This window comes from Ascidiella aspersa, chromosome 4 (genome assembly GCF_963924565.1).
Source record: "Ascidiella aspersa chromosome 4, kaAscAspe10.2, whole genome shotgun sequence".
Classification (NCBI taxonomy): Eukaryota; Metazoa; Chordata; class Ascidiacea; order Phlebobranchia; family Ascidiidae; genus Ascidiella; species Ascidiella aspersa.
The window spans coordinates 20,556,219-20,574,714 of NC_139450.1; the positions used below are offsets into that span (position 1 = coordinate 20,556,219).

Sequence of the window (18,496 nt, forward strand, 5' to 3'; positions counted from 1 at the left end):
GCATCACCATTATAAAAACGAGCTACTGGTTTGTACCAGCAGCCAATGACATCAAAAGAAAGACAATGTAGACGAATAGAATGTTAAGGCACAATCACGGAACCCTTTGTTTTTCTTAAACTAAGTCAACGCTTTCGGTTTTCCTATACCGAATCAACGTGACGTCGTGTCGCATCCAAGTATTGCGTGTAGCAATAACATACTGTGTGATATTTTTACGAGTTGACACTTTACTAATGTGATATCCAAGTTTTTTTTACTGGATGAGTTACTTTTTGGAGCAGGACAAAAATACAACTTATAGGGACTATCCTCATATACGTCGGCGTGGTGAATTAAGAGAACTAGGAGATTTGTATCATCTCCAACTACAATTGTGTTGGTTTCCTTACGTCGTTTGAACAATGAGGACATCAGCACCCCCATGAGCATAAAGAATATATTTTTTCTTTTAGTGAGATGTGACCTAAGCAATTTAATAAATTTTTGTTTGTTTTTAAAATTGTATAAAAAACTTCCTCGTTCACATGTTTACTTAGCATGTCACCACGGAAGTCGACAGTTTCTCCTGTAATTCTTCTGGCGTGTGTTGCCAATTCAGTTTAGAGTATCCCAGATTCGTAACCATCGAAAACAACGAGAACTAACTTATATTTAGTCACAACATATTCCTGATACGTTTGACAAATTTTATCGTAAGTGTGGATTACTGGGCTTCATGGTATTCTGTGAATTAGGGTTCTTCGATCAACCACGTATTGGACTTGTTTCACGTCATTAGGAATATCAACATAATCAGTTTCGACCTTGTCCATAAGGTTTTGCCAAAGTTGGTTTGCATACTTTCTGTATCACGAAAGGGGATCGATAGGGCTGGCGGATGAATGCACAATCAAACTTCAAACACTCTTTCAAAACAACTTAATCTAAGTTCTTCGCAGCAATTACCAAACGATGAAACAATCGTTGTGGATTGATGTGTATTTCATTACCAGCAAGTTTACACATAGACTTATGCCACATAAACCTTAACTGTTGATTTTTCCGAAAAACAAATTCTGAAGCATTTTTCTTCCAGGCAAAGTGACTTTGCTTGCAAAATGTTATTGTCAGCGTATGTCCCAGTTGCAATGTTGCGAAGCTAAGCTGTCGACAGAAAAGGAGATCGGTTTTGACGTTATTATTACGTGTTAGGATCTACCGTATATTTTTCCGATCCTTTTTGGGGGGAGTTCCAGGAACCTTTCTCGATATGATTCAGAAAAAAAAACTTCTGTTGCAATTAGTTCTAGGTTTGAGCCTTTTTTTGCCTAGATTTCACGGCCTATTACCCCATTCATCTACAACAATGGTTCCAAAACTTTTTGAGCTCGATTCAAATCTGAGTTTTATGAACATCCCGCGACCCAAGTTTCAAACATACAATTTTTTTTTTATCGTTTCACTCTAGAATAGGTGATTTTCGGATATGTAGGGAAAAGACAAAACGCAGACAACTAGTTGAAGTGTAACAGTAATTTGAAACAATGGTTTATTGCAAAAAAACATTATTGATTCAGTGTGATTTATAAACTGAAATTTTTTCTTCATTATATTTTTAATTTACGGATCTATTTTTCTGAGACCAGTACGTAGATCGTCACCAGGATCGAGGCGATTGCGAACCTTTAATAACAGTCAGTGCTGAAAATAAAATTCTTACTCGCACAGATACGTGGTCGAAAACGGGAGCAGACAAGTCTATGCTTCGTTACTAATTATTGGCTTTTCTTTTTTATCCGAAGTCCAGAATTGTCCAAGTGATGGTTTAAAGTTATGGATATAACTGGTCGTGGTGCAGGTCGATAAGCTCTTCTTATAGTCATGCAACATCCTGTGATACGTCGTGAGCCTTTCAGAAATGGTCAAGCCCACAGCCTGTGATAAGTCGTGGGCCTTTCAAAAACGGTCTAGCCCACAGCTGAGATACTAGATTTATATCCGGGATATAGCGATCGAACTCAAAGCTTAAGGTTTTCAAAATTCTCCATAAAGATTGATTGAATGACATTAAATGTTATAATTGCTTCACTCCTGTAAATATTGTTTATGTAACATACTTTGAACATCCACCTTTTTTTTAACTGAATGGCATGACGATGTTTATTTCATTGAACTGTAGCTCTGTTCATAAATCTTCTAGATGCGCAAGAGTTATCAAAAAGAAAGCCACCCTATATTGGAGTAGAATAGGAGACGATGTAATTGAGAACCGAGGTCAACACACTTCTGTTCGAACATGCGAGAATTGATAATATTGACTACACCAACAACCTCCGAAAGATCATTAGAGATTAACTTGTTTGAATCGTGCAGTCGAGCAGCAAGTATCGCGGGAGCACCGTCAGTGCATAAGCTGACACAGCTTTGCCAGTTAAGGCTTTTTTTGGTTGGAAATTGTCCACACCGGTTGCCATTGTTGTCAGTGCTGTACAAAACAGAAACTCTTCATGGAAATTCTTATCACCCGTATACCTCGCGTAAAACCCTGTCCATGTCAATCTCTCTAGCTATACATGGCGCGACTATGTACGATGCAAGCGTGGTTTGCTTTATTGTTAGAAGAGTTGGTTATATTGCTGTGTACAATCGGCTTTGTCCAAGTTCCAGTTCTCCATGCTTAAAAATAATTATTTTTTTTTACCAAATGTCTTTTTAATTTGTTTTTCTTCAGAGATTCGTTCGACAGCAATGCATAAAACAGCACAAATTGTGGTTTCGCAGCACAATGATCATTGATAGAATTTAATCCTAAATCCAAAAATTCTTGTTGTAGAAGTAGGTTTGGGATTTTGCACTCGGCCGCTCGCCAATGCGAATGCTCATTGACACTTGAGAAGTAAGGTTACTTATGAATCTCATTAGAACACTTTGCCTCGGTGAAGTTACCGAACTCATCAAGATGGGGGCAGAAGTTGTCGAAAGTTATTCATATCACTGTTGTATGATTGTGATACATGTCCACACAAGTTTGTCTAGGTATTAGGAAGCGAAGCATTTTATTCATTCAAAGCTCTTGCTTATAAAGGGGTTTTTGGGAGAGAATTCTTCATAATAGAAAGGCAATACAGGTAGCATGATATATTACAAAATCAATATCTATCTTATTTTAATATATTGCGTAGGCATAACACGTGATACGTGCGAGGCAACTTAGCGTTTTTCTTGACTCTCTCTTGTACACGGAAATATAATTTATATCCAAATATGGTAAAATTCTACAGAGGCCTCCTTCTCAATAGGTGCGGATGTCTGACCTGGCGATTACACATTTAAATGTTTACAGTAAGTCCTGTATGACGGAAACAGCTCAAAGCAAAGGGAACTTGGTCGGCTTTTTAGCTCAGCGGTTGTGAATTATATCTTACGACTCGTTTCGCAAGGCCGAAAGTTTTTGGTTATAAGCAGTGTTTTGCAAATTTTGCAAACTGCCTGTTTAGCGAATGTAGTAGGGCTGTAGTTAGGGGTAAGATGGCGCTTGCTCTGAAGACGAGAGCCGACGGATGCCTAAGTCTCTTACATGTCCTTGTATCTGATTCCAAAGGATCAGCCCGCTAAAATACCTGTCCTTAACCACTTCTTGTACTGAGACAAAGTCACTTCTCACTCAGTTATTGCTTGTTGAGTATATTCACAAATCTCAGAAATACACGGTAAGGTAAAGCGGGAATTCAATCCGCTAGTCTATAAGATGTATGAATTAGAATGAATGCGAAACGTTGAAAACCCACAGTTCGGCGTTTGGTCACACGTCAGTGGACAACGGTCACGTTCATAGTGACGTCAAATTAGGCAAAATCGAGAATATTGCATGTTAAATGCTACAGAATCCCCCTTCCAATGAACAAGCCAGACGTAGAAAGGGTTGTTCAATAATGAAAAAAAAGAGATCTGGAAGTTTGATCTTAGGATATGGCTTTGGTGCGTGTCAAATAATTGTGGGACATAAAGAGAAATAGCATGCAAAAGGTAGCGAGCGAAACACTTATATGGCGATATAATAAAACTATATATTTTAACTCATCAGAGCAACGTTTTATGGGTGTTTTTATAATTTTTGGGGGGGCGAATTTTGTTAAGATTTTTTCTGCAACTCATAAATGTGTACACAAACGGTTTAAAAATACAATACAGAAAGCAATAAATAATCGGCTGTTGATTCTATGACCACAGAAACTCAAATGGCGGCTAAAGGCTGTCTGTTTTCTTAGCATTTGGCTTATATTAGCGCTGTCAGACACCAACTCTGTCAGCAGTAACGCTGCGAGTATTAGTAAGTTAGTAATGGGTTTGGGTTCCTTAGAGGAAATAGGGTTGTTTGTGTTTGTGAAGGCATAGGGGTGTGTCGTCTAGCAAATATGTGTAGTCGACTTCTTGCTGGAAGAATCTCCAGAATTGTTTGAAGTTTGCGTCCCAGGCGGTTAAATAATATTTCAGTAAAACGACGTGAATTTTTTATAGAATTCACTGGATAGTGCAGTAGGTTGAACTTCGCTGCAGTAAATGTGTGAAGTACAATCACATCAGCTTGTTCTTTGAAGTTTAATGTAATGTTTACGAAGTGCATTGTGAGCGGCGTCGTTGGAGTAATCGCGAATTCCAACTGGTATAAATCTTGTGTGTATGAAACGCCGTGGAAATAGGTAGACTCTCGAGGACGTCCTTCGGGCTCATGGTTCGTCTCGAATATCTTATCGTCACCGATATTCCACTCGATATTTTGTCATTTAAAGTCTTAAGAGTTCAGCGAAAGTGGTTTCTTTCGAATCAGGAAGAATTTCGCTGCAGGGTTGACGCGCTAAAACGCTTGCGTTGTCAAAGTTGCACTTGTACGATGGCGCTCAGCTGTATTGGGCTTAGTAAGATTTGGACTTTGGCCTGTAGGTTATTGAGATCTCAAAGTTGATGCAGCCTTGGGTTTTAATCTCTAGGGGAGATCGATGTTTTCGGTGAAACTGAAGTAAGTCCACCAGGTCGCAAACAAAGTCGTTGTTTTGATACATTGTAGGAAACGATCGATCCTGCTTTATAGTCGCAGGGCTCCGGTGTATTGATGATCTTGGTTTGCGAAAAGTATGCCTTGTCACAAAAATGTAGATTTGTTAGCAGAAATGTGTTGTTTGTTGTGCAGAAGTGGCTAACGGCAAAAAGTTAAAAACAATTGAAGCACAAACAAAAATGCCGGTGAAGTCGTGGTCTGATGAATTGTTACATTAACTAATTACGATATCTGGCTGGGAGGCGAACGTTGCGTCCTCTCGATGTGGTTTGCTGCATCTGAGGTAGGCAGCAGCTGTCTTCATCTTAACATCTGTTAAAACGTCGTCGTTATTTAATGGCTGTCTTTTGGACAGTAGCGTAGGCGGTTTTCAAGCGGTCATTGGAAACGTTGTCGGGTTTTCCATTTTTGTCCAGCTTGAAATAATTGTCGCTTCTGGCAAAAACTTTATGTGGGCCATCTTCATATAGCGGGGGCAGGCTTGGTTTTGAAGCGTTTTTCTCACGTAGACGTGCGTGCAGGACTGCAGGTCCACAAAGCCGTGTCGGCTTGTATCGCTCTTTGTCCATGAAAGCGCGAATTTTCCTAGAATACTTCCTGCAGTTACCTCGCTTTCTGGCTGCGTAGTGGCAAAAACATCATTGGGCAATTTTAGTGTTTGCCCGTAGAGAAGTTCGTCTGGCGAGCACTGTAAATCTTCTTTCCACGTTGATCGCAATTGCAGCATGATGAGCGGCAGGTTGTAAAACCAGTCCTCTGCTGAAGTCTGTGCTCTTACACTTGATTTTAGAAATTATCGATTTGGCCGTTGCTTTTCTTGGATGAAACCAGGTGGTTGTTTTATGTTGTATCCCCAAGTATTCCATTAGTTCCTTCCACTGGTTTGATGTGAACTGAGATCCGCGATCTGTGGTCAAAGTGCAGCATATTCCATATCTTGATTCTTGAAATCCAGTTGTGTAGAAAAGCTTCTATCACGGTTTCGGTTGTTATGTCTTTCAGCAGTTGTTTTCAACCTTTTTCATACCGCGACCCATTTCAACAACCCAATGTAACTAACGACCCCCTTCCAAAAAATTGATTTGGGAATATGTAATACATTTGTGTATGCGCAAAAGGCAATAGAACAAAAAATGTAATTACAAATAACATAAATTATAACACCACTCTGTTGAAAAAAAATACTCATTTATTAAATTCATCACCAGCATCAGTGAGATGACTGGTGTTGCATCTTTGCGAGAATTAATTTTGTCTATGCGTGGCGCTGTTGTTGCCAGAGCACACCTTAGAACTGGCTCTACTTGTGGCATCATACCCAAATATTTCTCGTAATAATAATCGTTAATGTTATGCAATAACTAGTTCGTGACAAAACGGTTAATAGTTATTTTCCAGGACAGTAAACACTTGTTTAATATTGAATCTGAGGATAAACATAGCGCAATATAAATAATTGCAAGAATTACAGATTAGAGTTTTTACTTCGTTGTACAAGTTCTTCAGTAAACTGAAAAGTGTTGACTGTTTCAAAAAAGGTTACAAAAAAGCACGGCCGTAGGCTACCTATGATTGATAGCGGGAATTGAATAGCAAGCCTATCACTGTTAAAGTAATAGTTTATTTCGCAACTTGCTTCCTGGCTCCTCACTGTTTTAACATCCAACTTTTATTCAACTGTTTGAACTTAACTGTTAACAACATTCACTAATATCATTACAGATGTTTTTCAATGGTAATTAATTGGCATTCCTGAAATAGTGATTGGTATTTAATTGTCGTCTTCGCGACCCCCAGAGAAGAGGCAAACGACCCACCCGGGGGTCGCGACCCCCAGGTTGAAAACCACTGATCTATAGAGAATCGATCTATGATGGTGAGAATGTACCTGTAGCCTGCTGTTGTTTAACGGTCCCACAATGTCTTCGTGCACACATTCAAATCTCCACTGTACTTGTTGGAATCGTTCGATTGGAGTGAAATTGTGTCGTGTCACTTTGCAAGTCGCACATTCGTGGCATTGTCTGGCCCAAATGCGAATATGGTTCATAGCGTTTTGCTATCAATTCAATGGTGGGTTTGATTCCTGGGTGGTTCACGGAGTGTAGAATCCAGAAGATTTGATGCCGAAACCCTTGCAGTATGTAGCCTAAATTATTGGCACTGAGCCTGACGTGTCAACCATAATTCCGTGTTCATGGATGGTGGAGTTTTTGTAATGACATGCCAGTGCCATTGTCCAGTAAGGCTTTTAATTCTGGGTCTGATTCTTGCGCTTCCGCCATGGCTTTCCAGTCAATCGCTTCCGTGTTGAGTTGTACGTGATTGAGCGCGTTTATAGACAAGTGGTCGGCTAAGACGTTATCCTTTTCTGCTACTTGTTCCATAGATCTGCCGAATTCAGCGATGAAGGCCAAGTGTCTTGCTTCTCTCCAAATAATCCGGTCCGCATTTGACGTGAAGGCGTGAACTAGAGCAAGATGGTCGGTGAAGATCGTTGTTTCTCTGTTTCACCGTTAGATAAATGCCGAGTAATTCGCGTCCAAACGCGGAATACTTTTGTTGAGGGCCTTTGAGAAAAATGCCAAAGGTTCCCATTTTTGTTCTACACCTCTTTGTAGAACCGCACCGCATCCTAGGTTAGAAGCGTCGCTTGTTATCGACAGCGGTGCATCTAACAACGGATGGCATAGTGCAACGGCGTCAGATAATTTGTCTTTAGAGGCTTAAAATGCCTGCTTCTGTTCTTCGCTCCAGGTTAGAGCTTGTTTTGTTCCTTTCCGTTTTAGCATTGCATACAAGGGTGCTAGAGTTTCGCGCATTTCGGAGGAAACGATTGAAGTAATTTAGACTTCCTAAGTGCTGTCTTAGTTGCCTTTGGGTTCTCGGTAGTTAAACTTTTTGCAGCGCTTGAATTCTTCGTTCTGGTGGTCGAACTCCTCTGCCTGAAATCACATGTCCGAGAAATTACAATTCCCGTCTTGCGAGCTCACATTTCTTCGTGTTGACATAGAGGTTGTATTTGGCAAGTCTGCCAAGCACACGACGTAAGTCGGTTTCGTGCTCTGCGTCGGTTGTTGAAAATGATAGGATGTCATCTAAATATACTAGGCAATTTGGTACATTTTTGAGCATCACATCGTTCATGAATGTTGGAAAGCATCCTTGTGGAAGTCTCGTCCAAGCAAATGGTTTTCTGCCTGGTGCTATTGTGGCTGTCTTGTGCTGGTCTTCGCGCCTTACGTCAACTGAATAATATGCGTCTTTTAAGTCGAGTTTCGAGAATATTGTCGGTCCTCTGAGGAAATCGGTGCAATCCTGCATCATTGGGATTGCTTTGTTGGTGCTCAAATTTGTTGTGGCTAGGTTCAGTTTACGAAAATCCACTGTGACGCGATATTTGCCGTTTTGTTTAGAAACTAAATTTAAGGGGCTCGCTCACATTGACTCGATGGTCTTATTAAACCTTGTTTTTCCCAAGTGTCGAGTTGTTTGTTTAGGCCAGGGACTTGTACTTTTCTCGGTGTTAGCACCTTGGTTTTCCTATAAATGGTTTTCCAGTAGTTTTCTGCTTGATTTAGTATTTATGTATCGGGGGCTTGAGGTAATCTGGCTGGGAAGTCATCAGTTATGGAAAAGAACTGAGAATTCTGGCAAATCGTCGTTCGACCACGCTGTGTTGTTCCAGTTGGTCTGTTTGTATGTCAATGAGTTTATTCATCGATTTGTTACGTGAAATCGAGTGTGTTTTTGGCCCAAAAGTCACATCCAATAATTTTAACCCGATCCGTTAGAAATTAGTGCATTTCTAAGCAAAAAGGTCTACGACAATTAGGGCATCCAATGGCAGAAAAGTCTAAACTTTTAGACCTTGAGGTCCTGGCAATGCACTAATTTGGACCTTTAGGTAAACTCCCACTGAAGTTGGGAGAGCTCTTTTCTTTTAGCCTTTTGTCTTTTGTTCTAAATCGTCACTGCTGTCGCTGCTTATTCCACTGCTGTCGCTGCTTATTCCACTGCTGTCGTTGCTTATTCCACTGCTTTGATTGTTCCACTCGCGGGATTCCTTGCAAAGATGGTCAGATTTCAATGCTCTTCCCATTAATCCAGTGCTTCTCAACATTTTTTCGCCGCGACCCAAATATTAAGCGTAAGTATGACGACTGAGCTTTGGCGACCCAATTGGTTTTTCTTGTAAGCGAAATAAAAACTAGCTTCTTGTAAGCGAATAAAAAATAAGCATAAGCATAAAGAATTTCGAATTTTAATAATTATTCTAAGTAATCTAAGACATTATTTGTATTGCTTCCTTTATTTTCTTAATTGATAAATTTTGCTCAGAACCAATCTCAATTAGTATAAACATGTGACTACTGCGGTCGCGACCCAACCAAATCAAACAGCGACCCAAGTTTGTGTCGCGACCCATAGGTTGAGAAGCACTGCATTAATCCTTTGGGTTCGTGTTGGTTATGACTGCCCGTTGCCATATTGGGATTTCGTCTGTGAATTATCTGTTGACTGAAGCCATTATTTCTCGATCTTTAATTCGTCCTCTCCTCCTATCATGCTGATGAGCCTTTCAGCAAAATGGGATGGCAGTTCTTTTCTATGCTTTCTGTACATCCATCCTAATTCATCCTCGAGGTTATAAAAGCTTCTAAAGTTGCTTTTTTTTAGTGTTCCGTACTTGCCAGTTATTGCCTTCCGGCTTTCTTTATTTGATGTACGAGTGTCGAAAACATAAAACGAGGCATAGCTTCTGACAGTTCTTTGTATCGCTTTGCGTCGATTAGTTTGTGTTGGTCAAATATGTCGTCCATGAGGTCAAACCATTGGCTTACTTTTCCTTTGTTCATATCGAGCACTTTGTATTCAGGTTTTCGTTTCCTCTTGCGCATTAACGGCTTCTTGCTGGTCTTTGACTTCTCGTCACTCTCGTCAGATGAGGCGTCTGTTGTGTTGCACCTTTCGTGGGAGGTCTGTTTTTCAGGCATCAACTGCTCTGTTCGACTGGCTTCGTCTGTTTCAAGGCTTGGTTCTGCAATATTCTGCAGTCTAGATGTGCTTGATTGGTCCTTAAGGATTCCACCAAGTGTGAAGAAGCGGTTTAGAAAAGTTTGTGTCCGCTTTACTGCCAGCAAACTCTTCTCCATTAGTTCGTCCATCCGCCGTAACATAGCATCGGATTCTTTTCAAAGTTGGTCTCTTTCGATTTCTTCGAAGTTTGCCGTGCTTTCTCCGCTTGCTCTTCGCGTTCTTGCATCTGCGTTTCTGATTGCTTTACATCTTGGGGATTCTTGTCCAGTAACCGGATTTTTGTCTGTAAAGCCGCCTCCTTTTTACGTCACATCAGTTGATGACTGGTCGCTTGTTTTTGACAAAGTGTGTGTGTGTGTGTGTGGAGGGTAAGTAGGTTTAATTGCAAAAATAGTTAGTTAAGGTTAGGTCAGAGTTCGATTTCTGACAGAAAACAGAGGGCTTATTGTAAGCTACAGCGTTTTTAAGCCGGTTTAAGTTCGCGCGAACAATGCCATGAGAAACCAGATGCGCTTTTCGTGATAGCCAAAAGTCTGCTGTGCTTGCCTTAACAATGATGCTTAGTATACAACAGGACGCTTAATATACAGCAGTGTACTAAAAATATACAGTGCCAACACAACAATCATACAGCACAACGTACAATGGTCTTCAACTAATTATTGCGCAAATTACTCAATACTTTTGCAAAAAGATTCGTAAATTTATATTTAAAAATTCGAACAGCAAATGGTCCTTCCTGAAGTGTAAAGAAGCCATGTTTTTGTTGCACGCTGTTGTTTTCCAGGGCCGCAATGTTGTGATCCAGTTCATGTTGAAGGAAGCTTGAGTTACTTTAGGTTGGTGTTTGAAGAGTTGTCCAGCTGACAAATATTGACCGTATCCAATCTTTGTCGTTAAAATGCCAAGAGCTTAGATTTCTGTAAATTCGTGACAAATTCTCTGTGTTAGTTAGTTCTTGAATTGTGTCATTTAAGCTGCTCCTGTTGAATTTGGCATCTATTAAGGTCCTTGTGGTATGCCATGCACCATAGTAACTTCTATAAAACCTGTGGCAGAAGTGCAAACATATCATGTTGCCTTTTACTTGATATTCAGTGTTGTCTCAGATTGGAGCGTCCGATTTTTGACATTTTATTCCGATACCGAATTAATACTTTTGACAAAAACTATTGTGATCCGATCTGCTGCCAAATAATATCAAACAAGCAAAATAGATTAAATTGAAACGTTCAAATCGATTTTTGTCCATGATTTTAGGCCAAAATTTGCCTCACTGTTTAGAAGTTTAATTACTAGTTGTTAATCTATTTTTTTTTTTGATGAATTTATCTTTTAAGATGAAAATTACTGCCTTGGATCCCAATCATTGCTGATATTTGTATGTATCACATCAGTACCGATACCACACTGGTATTAGAGAAGTACTGATGGTAAACTTGGCATCGGGTGTCAGCTCTGATATTATATTTTTCTTTAGTTATGAGTAGGGTGATTATTTTTTTACCTAAAAAATAAGAAATTTTGACCTAAAAGTAATTTATTTTGACAAAATTTGACCTGTTATGAATACATTGATTTAAACAAGCTAATGTTCTTGCATTAGTGTCTTCGCGTTGTCAACCACACTTTTTCGATGTTTTACTGACTACCGAACACAATAATCAGTTCATTTTTTGGGGTTAATGCAAAACTCATGAAAATCCTTAGTTGATATTTTTGTCATTTTATAAAGATGAACAACTATAGATATGCCGAATTATAAAAATGTGGTGTGAATGGCTGTAAAATTTTTGATAAAGTTGAACAACGAATTCAAAAAGCTGACTATAGTTTTTTTTTAATTTTGTTAACGGCTTATGTGCCTTGTTATTCGATTCTGACTCAAATAATTTTGACAAATTTTGACCTACTGTGTAAATTTTGACAAATTTTGACTTTTTTTGACAAGTCAAAAAATAATGGCCCTAGTTATGAGCTGTAAAAATTCCAGGTTTGATTTAGGAAAGAAACATGATTACATACATTTATTGCAATGCAACCTATTACATCCCATTCCTAAACAGGTGGCCCATATGCCCTTGCAATTATGGTATTATTTGAAAAACAGGCCATATGATAAGCAGCAAAAATTGTGAAAATAGCTAAAGCTTCCAACTTTTTTTCGAATGCCAATAGTATCATTCGCATTGGTTCTTTTAAAAGAAGCTCAAAATGCATTTCATCCAAACATGACATACAAAAAAACATCTATTGAAAGTAATATATGTTCATTGTTGTGTCTGGAAGTTCTTATGAGTGAGCAAAAAGAAATCAAGTGCAAAGGTGCTTTGGTTGAATTCCTATGGGCACCGACAAAAATCCTAAGTTTTTGATTTACATAAAACAACGTATGATTAAGACCTGCAAAAATAAAAAACATCCCTAGCACCAGAAGGGTGTGATTCACCCTTCAGTATGAATATAAAAAACAATATATTCAAATCACAAGTTCCAAAATTTTAATTAGAAGGATTATTATTGCAATTTATTCAATTAAATGCAGATGTACATGTCTTCAACCTTATTGAATTTATTTTTACAAAACAAAATCGGATTGATTTAAGGTTTCAACCTCCATAATGGTTCCCGAAGGCACTTGCCACTCAAAAAATCAAAATATTGTTGTTTGAGTGTTACAACTTTTGTCCTATTTCTTAGATAAACATAATATATTAGCAAGCTTCACCAGAAAATCTACTTATTTAAATTGTTAAGGTAAGCCTCCGTAAGTCCTAAATTATCTTCCCTAGCTTGGTTTATGCAAAACTCGTCACAAACAATCACCACTCAATTCAATTTTTAAATTATATTGCATGATTTAACATTATTTTACATACTTATTGCTTAGTAAGTCAGCTGTTATACTCACAACACTATGCTATTACATTTCCAATATAGTTATCTGATAGTAGGACTGACAACTAACAGCCTAATGTTCTTGCATGTCAATTTTATACAAACATCATGTGGAGCAGCATAGCCATAACCTAACCATGTAAGTGTGCCACAGCAAGCGGGTATGTAACTTTGAGTTTCAAATTAGTTCATCAATTGGCTGTTATTTCCAACAGTACTTGGTGGCTCAATGTGGCTGCTCTTACAGTCGTTAGCTCAACATTTGAAAATAGCAAGCTTAAAAAAATGTTTTACTCAAGAGACCTAAAGTTGACCAGAAAGCTAATCTAAAAATATATTCCCTTAATAAATATTTACTAGCTGACCCGTATGTTACCATAATAGACATGTTGAAATGTAGTTGCAATGTAACAGCCTTTAGAAAAGTTACATGGAAATTGTAGTACTACCCTTCCCGATAATAATTTGGCTAAAGCTTATTTTTACTGTGTGTTTAACTACGCAAAATTTAGACAGAGTTTGCAAAATATCTCTTTTATTGTAGCAGTTTTAACAGTAAGCAGTTTTTCATTTTCAAATGGGATTTGCTTGAAGATTACAACTACCACAAAGGCAAAATCTCTAAGGTTTTACGTTTGTTAGGATTTGCAATTTTTAGGAAAATTTTCGTTCCATTTGAGAAACAAAACAAAATTGCAATTAGGTACATGTTAAATAGTCACAATTATTCATTAAAATCTTCACTTATACCACGTGGCTGCAACAAAGTTACACATTGCTGGTACTATGCAAATTAGTGATTGGAAAGCCACAGCTTGGTGGCTTGGATTAAACTAGACCGTGTGCGCTTAAAAGCTACGGTCGCACAGAAAATATAAGTTATGTTTGAAAATATTTAACGCTGCTACGTCATGGGGAGTTTATGACGATTAAATGCCGCTTCCACATAGGTTGTATCATTATAAGGTGTTGCTTATGTTGTTGCTGTCAAGCAGATTAAAGACGACCGGCATCATTTCTGTTTTACAATGTAAACATCTGTATTTTATGAAATATTTATTTACTGAACATGTAGTACAACATTTAGGCATAAGTACAAATGCTATGCCATTTGAAAGAATTTTTTTATATTATTTAGCCCTCTGACAAGGATGTTACCTTATCTGTAACATTACTTTTTGAATTTACACACTTCCAAATAAAAGCTTTGTTTAAGGACTTTTAAGAAAGTACTATTGAATAAATACCTATGCCATATCAGGCCCAGCAGTTGAAAAAATTGTTCATTTTTTTATGCTTTTATCTTTTAATGAACAGAATGACAGAATGGAGAATTCTCAACCAATTAGTGACTTTTATATATTTATGATTGAACTGTCACACAACACAACAAATTGTTATTAAATAGATACTACAAATCTAATGCAATAGAGTCGTTTCATACACATGTGTTAATATAGCTGTAAACTGAGCTTGCATGTTTTTAATAACTTAATTTGTAGAGCAGTGGTTGTTTATTATGATGGACATGAGTCAATTTAAAACCAGTTTGCAAGAAGTTGTATGATAAACATTATAACTACCAAAAGTTGCATGTTTTGTTAAGATTTAACAACTTATTGAAATCTCTGTTATAGAAATTTGAATATAATGAAGAACAAAATAAAGAAAAGACTGAACTTTCTATATCCCCACCCAGTGAAATTTTTGATGCGAGTCATCAAGATCAACACAACAAATCGCATTATTCCCGCAATGTAAGATAATTAATATTTTGTTTGTTGCTTTTTAATAAGTCTGATGTATAGTTCTCTGATACTATTCTACAAACCTAACAATTTGATATACATGGTGTTAGGTTGAATGAATCCATAAAAAATAGGATGGCAACCTTTTTTCTTGTCTGATTATTACATAGGGCCGAAAAATGTTATTTAATGCTTGATGCTCAACCAATCATAGACATTATTAATAAATATGGCTTTATTAAATGAGCGGATTTTTTGTGGATTTAAGACAGGTTACACATTTCATACATGATGTAGGGTGGTATTTTAGTGAATTAGAAACCTGCCCCCTTTAGTGCCCATAATGTGGTCCAACAAGTGTGCTGGTTTTGAACCGCCCTCAATCACTATTTAGCGTTGGCAATATGTCCTAAACAAAAGTTGTTATACATCCTGTATAGACTCCAGCCATAAGACCGAAATAAGAACAACATCAACGTCGGAATAAAACACAGTTTGAAATAAGACCAAAATAGGACTAATATCTAATAGTGGTAGTCAGTGGCGTATCTAAGGGGGGGGGGGGCGGCAATTCTTTTGTGGGTTCGGATCCCCCCTTTTCGTGAGTGATATTACCGTTTTTTATCGTTTTTGTCAGGGTTTAACTTACCGTCCAAAGCGGCAATGTTTTTAATGTAATTGGGTCACACGTCTTGAGCTCATGCGAAACCATAAATCAAATGCAAAACGCTGTTTTTCATCTTTTGTTTGGTCGACCGTAAACGCAGGATGTTTTTTTCTCTTTCGATGTTTCGTTATTCGTTCAGGTTGGCTGATTAGCAAGGGTGTATGTGACAAATGACAACGCTAAGTCAAGCCTTGAAACGTAAATCGACGAGTTAGTTTAATGTTTCTCGCAGTTCGCTGTCTCCGTTAATATTCAATGTTGGTGTAACAATAGCATTTATTTAACTGAAGCAGATTCTCTTAAACATATGGTCTAACTTTGGCTGTTTAAAGTCACATTTTTTATGCAAAGATAGTTATCGCAAAATTATTTTCTATAAGCATAAAAATTAAAAGACCATGTGTTTAGTGTGTAATTGACACAACTTTTCTTTCCGTTAACCACAGCTTGTATTTTAGCTGACTTGGCATACTGCTCGGCGCAGATGTTGCGCTAATCGTGCATAATAACACCCGGGGAAAACAATCTTCGCTTGGTATTGCAGGTGTCGAAAGATGTGTTTGTAATTTAGTTGGTTCCCACACAATGAACTTAGAAAACTGTGCTGAAAGAAACAAGATTTTACCAAAATCAATCACATATATTTTACGGTCTTGGTTTAGTTTTTCACCTGAAGTTAAAGATCGCACACTAAGCGGTTTCAACGCATGTGTTTGCTTTGAGTCTGACATAAATCGCATGTGTCTGATTATTTTTTATTACACCATTACAATCACTCTATATACTTCATTTCCATCACTATTTTATGACGTCATTATGCATTAACGTCAGACGAAAAAAGGGGGAATTCCTAAAGTTGAAAGTTCAGGACCCCCCTTTTTTGATTTTCTGGATAGCCCCTGGTCGTAGTACCGTCTAAATCGAAATAAGTCCTAAACCTGTCAGAATAAAACCCAAATGTTTTTTTTTTAACTTTATTTCTCTTCTGTTTAACGCAACAGTATTTTAAATCAGTGCGATAGCAATTGCTTTGCGGGTTGGACCTCAACCAAACAGTCAGTCAATCAAAAAAACTTCTGTAAAGCTTTTAGGTTTAAATAGTAAGTTTACACAACATATCGAATGATGCAATGTGTTTTGTGTGCAATATAGGTGGTGTTAAACCACTGAGGGACCTTTGCACAAACCAGTCAGCAAAACCAAAAAGACTATTCTTAGATAGTTTGACTTTTTTGTTTTGCTTGAAGCAAATGCCGAGATAAATTGACCAATAAAATATAGATGTTACTATTTTTTATATCCTTGTATATTTTAATTATTTATTTTTTTATGTGTAGTTATGTCGATTGCTTTTAGTAGCCACCTAATAATTTTTTTCATAGCTTAAAGCCCAGCAGTAGAACTCATAATATGTCGGTGCTTATCTTTTCTATTGTAGCTTTGTTTTGTGTTAAAAAATAAGTTGTGCTATTAGTTACCACTATACCATTTCACAAAATGCATTTTTTTTAGATATTACCATTGGCAAATTATATATATGAAGAAATTTCATTGGAACGGGTAAGGTTAAATTGTTGAATAACATTAATTCATCAAAATATCATATTTTTTTCCTCAATTGACCTACAGGGAAATTCTGGGCTTGGATTTTCCATAGCTGGTGGCACAGATAACCCTCTTGAAGGAAGTGATGTAAGCATTTACATCACAAAAATTATTAATGGTGGGGCAGCTGCAACAGATGGTAGATTGAGGTTGGTACATGTACATATTAATTATTTTTGAAACTAAATGATAGGTGATTCTGATTTTTAATTTCAAGAAAGCCCTTTTGTTTTCTTGCACTTAAAGGATTTTGAGATGGTAGATTGTGCAATGCAGCGTAATCAGAAAGTGAAATAAAGCATAAAGCATAAAGCATTCCATCTATCATTGACAAATACTGTTGCTAAGCACTGTTTAGAAAGAATATTTTTAAGGACTGTATAGGAAGAGTATTTTGCCAAAGTTTTTGTAAATGTGTATTGAGCAGTTAATTCTAATTGTAGATATTGCTCTACAGCTAAGTATGAATGTTCTTTAAACAAGACCCAATAAAACGAATTCCATCATGATGCTTATTTGCATTTACCTTTACAGACAGGTTGGATTAAGTTTTGATCCATATAATATATCTATTCCATTATGTTTTTCCAAATTGATTATGCAAGATATCATATTTGAAACAGTAATGGTTAAACAGAGACAAAATCTATTTTGTAGTAATATTGGTTGTGGTCTGCAATCGTTGCTATAAGTATTTAATCCACTTTTGAAAAACCAGGTCATGTGCAATTGTATACAGAAACATACAAACTAAAGTTAACATACAAACTAAAGTTAACATACAAACTAAAGTTTCTAGTCAAGGAACTCTGTAAACTTTGAACCAATTACAGGGCATTTTTGCGTCATATATTGCACCGTTTCTCCTCATGAATCGTTCCACATATTTCTTATTTTTAGCTGTACAAATTTTAACGGCAAAAACATATATGATAGTAAATATAGCAATCCAATCACATAACGACCGACGGTGTAATTGGATTTTGTAGTAAACTGGCTGAAACAAATACTTTATTTGTGAGGCTCATTATTGTAATAGTAACTTTTATTTGAAAGATTTTATTTGGAACATTAATTTGACATTAAACATGAGTTAGTTAAATAGTTTCTTGCTAAGCTAAGTTCCTTCTCTTGAACAGGGCAAATGACGCAATTGTTTCTGTGAATGGGGTGGATACTAGAGCTGTTTGTCATTCTGATGCAGTTGCTGCTCTAAAGATGGCGGGTTCTGTAGTTGTGTAAGATTTGATGTTATATATTATGAATGAAACCTGTTTTTGTAGGATTAAACCACTAAATTGCTTTGGTGAGTTTTTTTTTAATTTGCACTTGCCAGTCAAGCACATCGCTACAAATTAACACTCGGCAGGACAAAAAACACTAACCAAAGTTTTTAATAGACACCCTCTACCTGTGGCGTATCCAGGGGAGAAGGTTGGGGGTTCATATTTTTGTATGTTATATTATAGCTTTTTATTTAACTCACTGTCTGAAGTAGCA

The 18,496-nt window shown here is 37.3% G+C and overlaps 1 protein-coding gene across 1 annotated transcript in view; it reads left to right on the top strand.

The window, feature by feature from the left end:
- The window catches only part of LOC146148612 (disks large homolog 1-like), a 118,588-nt gene that overhangs the window by 38,926 nt on the left and 61,166 nt on the right, over positions 1 to 18,496 (top strand). The window contains exons 4-7 of the mRNA XM_083388418.1: positions 14,614 to 14,733; positions 16,904 to 16,951; positions 17,021 to 17,145; positions 18,136 to 18,234. Coding sequence (XP_083244544.1) covers positions 14,614 to 14,733; positions 16,904 to 16,951; positions 17,021 to 17,145; positions 18,136 to 18,234 — 392 coding nt within the window. The remainder of the gene's footprint in view (positions 1 to 14,613; positions 14,734 to 16,903; positions 16,952 to 17,020; positions 17,146 to 18,135; positions 18,235 to 18,496) is intronic.